Source organism: Sinocyclocheilus anshuiensis, unplaced genomic scaffold, assembly GCF_001515605.1.
Source record: "Sinocyclocheilus anshuiensis isolate Anshui unplaced genomic scaffold, SAMN03320099.WGS_v1.1 scaffold1097, whole genome shotgun sequence".
Classification (NCBI taxonomy): domain Eukaryota; kingdom Metazoa; phylum Chordata; class Actinopteri; order Cypriniformes; family Cyprinidae; genus Sinocyclocheilus; species Sinocyclocheilus anshuiensis.
The window spans coordinates 991045-993861 of NW_015555843.1; the positions used below are offsets into that span (position 1 = coordinate 991045).

The window sequence follows — 2817 nt, forward strand, 5'->3', positions numbered from 1 at the left end:
TCAATAATGTTTAAGCCTATAGTCTAAAACTATTCACAAAACAACAAACAATGCTATTTTTATTATATTTAATAATAATTAAATCAGATAAAAAGCTGTTTTCACACAAAAATATAAAAAAATATGATAAATGTGTTATTATAATAATAATAGTTTTTGTTTGCGAATTGCTTTTTTTGAAAGAATAATGTTTAAGCCTATAGTCTAAAACTATTCACAAAACAACAAACAATGCTATTTTTATTATATTTAATAATAATTAAATCAGATAAAAAGCTGTTTTCACACAAAAATATAAAAAATATGATAAATGTGTTATTATAAATAATAATAGTTTTTGTTTGCGAATTGCTTCATAACATTGCATTGCTGTTCTCATCGTACTGTAAGATGATTCTGAAAAGAATTCTGAATCCTTGACCACTTCTTGAAAGCCAAGGGCGATGATGTCAGGGCGAAAGTAATCATGACTGTGCACGGAAACTCACATCATACACAAACCCACACACATTCTACACACTCACAAACACATACTTCCATTCCTGTGAACAAACCCAAGAGACCAACTCTGGGTGTAGAGCAAGAACTGTATCACAGATGTTGTGAAAGTGTTTGGCACTTTGCTCACCATAGCAGAGGCAATACATCTGATGTTGTGGTCTGAATTTGGAATGGTAAGTTTTTAAAGATTTTTCTCCATTTGTTTTTAAATTGTGCGTTGGTCAGAGTGAACAAATGCTGTTTCTGTAATGGGCCAATTCATCTGGGCCTGTAAGAATGACTGGCTCTGATGATCCTTTTCATAACCTTGTTCTTTGAAGCTTTCTGCTACTAATTCTGAAGGTTAAAAATAGTTCCATCCGTGTTTGGTTAGAGTTGAGCATCTAACACTACTGATAAATCCTTCTCTGTCTAGAACAAGTCTTTTTTTGTCTCTTTAAACACCCCATTCAACCTCTGAATTGTGTTTGCAGGTGTGTCTGTTTGCTATGATTTCTCTATGAATACGTGTACTTTCATGCCCTCTGATGGCTTTTTAAAGCTGCAGTGATTTAAAGCTCAGAGAAAGAATCAAGATGGACAGCAGCAGATGTCGCCTCCCAGGCAAATGTGGTCAATCCATGTCTTCACATCACAGATCATTATTTATTGATTTATTCAGTCAAGTGTGGAGCACATTGTTTATCCCTGCTTATTGTTTAATATTGAATTTGTCTGTGAAGACAAATTCCCTTTATTCGTGCCAGTTGTACCTCTTTATCTCTAGGTTTAACATTCTTTGACTCCAGAAACGTGCTGAGAGGAATAAGGTTAGGATTTGCATTGATTACGACAAACATGCATTTGATACAGAAATGACTATTTATTTTCAAAAATAAGTTTAAGGAATCCAGTGATATATGTAAATAATCAATAGTCAGATTAAAGTGCCAAATATCAGTTATACAAAAATAATGTACAAAAGGAGGAATTACATGATTAAAGGAGTCTTTGGTTAGAAGAAATGACTGCTCGACTGACTTCGGGTTTTAAATGCGAGAGCTTTGGTGGGCTCTCAGTAACTGCATAGGTCCGAAGGGTCTGCCTTCATCAACGACAATGTCAACAATATCTAGAAAAATCATTGTTTACAAAAATAAAACAACAGATCATTGGGAATGGATAGTCTGCCATGCAGACTAAAATCACAGATCTCACTGTAGCTGTTCTCTTTGGTGTCGGCACTCTTCTTGCTTATTTGTTCTTTCTTAAATCAATCAATTTGATTGTCTTAAATCCATGTTAAAGCTTCTGCTGAGTTCCATGACTTCTTATCCGGGTTCTCCATTCCTTTGTATCAGTCAAACTTTTAAGGCACCATGGCTGTAGGTTATGGAAGGATGCCTTTTCAGGAAGCTCTTTGGTCAGGCCCAATCCATCTTTGTGGCGTTAAGCCATACACAGAAGTCCACGGCCCTCAGATGGAGGCTCTGTGGCCTTGGAATGACAATGTTATTGGCTGGTGTCACTAGGTTTGGTTTTATAGCGTCCCCATTGATTGAAACAGATGCCCTCACTTTATCTTGGCTGGTTTGAGCTCCTTGACCTGCATGTGTAATGTTTTGTGGACAGCAAGAGTTCTGGACTGACAGAAACCCTTTCCACACTCCTGGCATTTAAATGGCTTCTCTTTGGAATGGATGTATCTTTAGAGAACAAAAGAGAGAAAATAGTTGTGGTTGGTTAATGGATGTAGGCATGTTTACAACTTAAACAACACAGGTTTTAAAGCTGTTTGAGCTTCTTTTCTCGGATTAAATATCCTGCACTTCAGTATTCTGCCAAAATGTGAACTATTGAAATGACGGCAAAAATAGTGCAATAGTTATGTGCCTTCTCATGACAAATCTTTGGGTCTGCAAATGTTAATTAAATCCCAAACATGATGTATATCTAGTGATAATTGTCAGTGAGGCAAAGAGCCAAGATCATTACTGAAGAATTGGAGGAGATTGTTCAACAAGTCTCAACTAATTTAAATCATTCTTATAGTACTGGAATGACAAATGTCATAAATCATAAGAGCAGGTGTGGTTTGAAAAGAAATAAGAAACTGATTTGTTTGTCTGCATCTGTTGTGCTTAATGTTTTGCAAGGCAAACCACCTTAACTTCAATTGCAAATGTTTTCTTTAAGTAAAAATGTGCATAACATATTGATTAATTGATAACACACATATTAATTTAAATTCACACACAAAAATATTAATTCATGAAATGATATATATATATATATATATATATATATATATATATATATTATTATATATTTAGATAT

At 34.5% G+C, this 2817-nt stretch overlaps 1 protein-coding gene across 1 annotated transcript in view; it reads right to left on the minus strand.

Moving 5' to 3' along the window:
* Window positions 1–1396: 1396 nt before the first annotated feature.
* The window catches only part of LOC107675531 (protein odd-skipped-related 1-like), a 6239-nt gene continuing 4818 nt past the window's right edge, over window positions 1397–2817 (minus strand). The window contains exon 3 of the mRNA XM_016469921.1: window positions 1397–2186. Coding sequence (XP_016325407.1) covers window positions 2054–2186 — 133 coding nt within the window. The 3' untranslated portion in view covers window positions 1397–2053. The remainder of the gene's footprint in view (window positions 2187–2817) is intronic.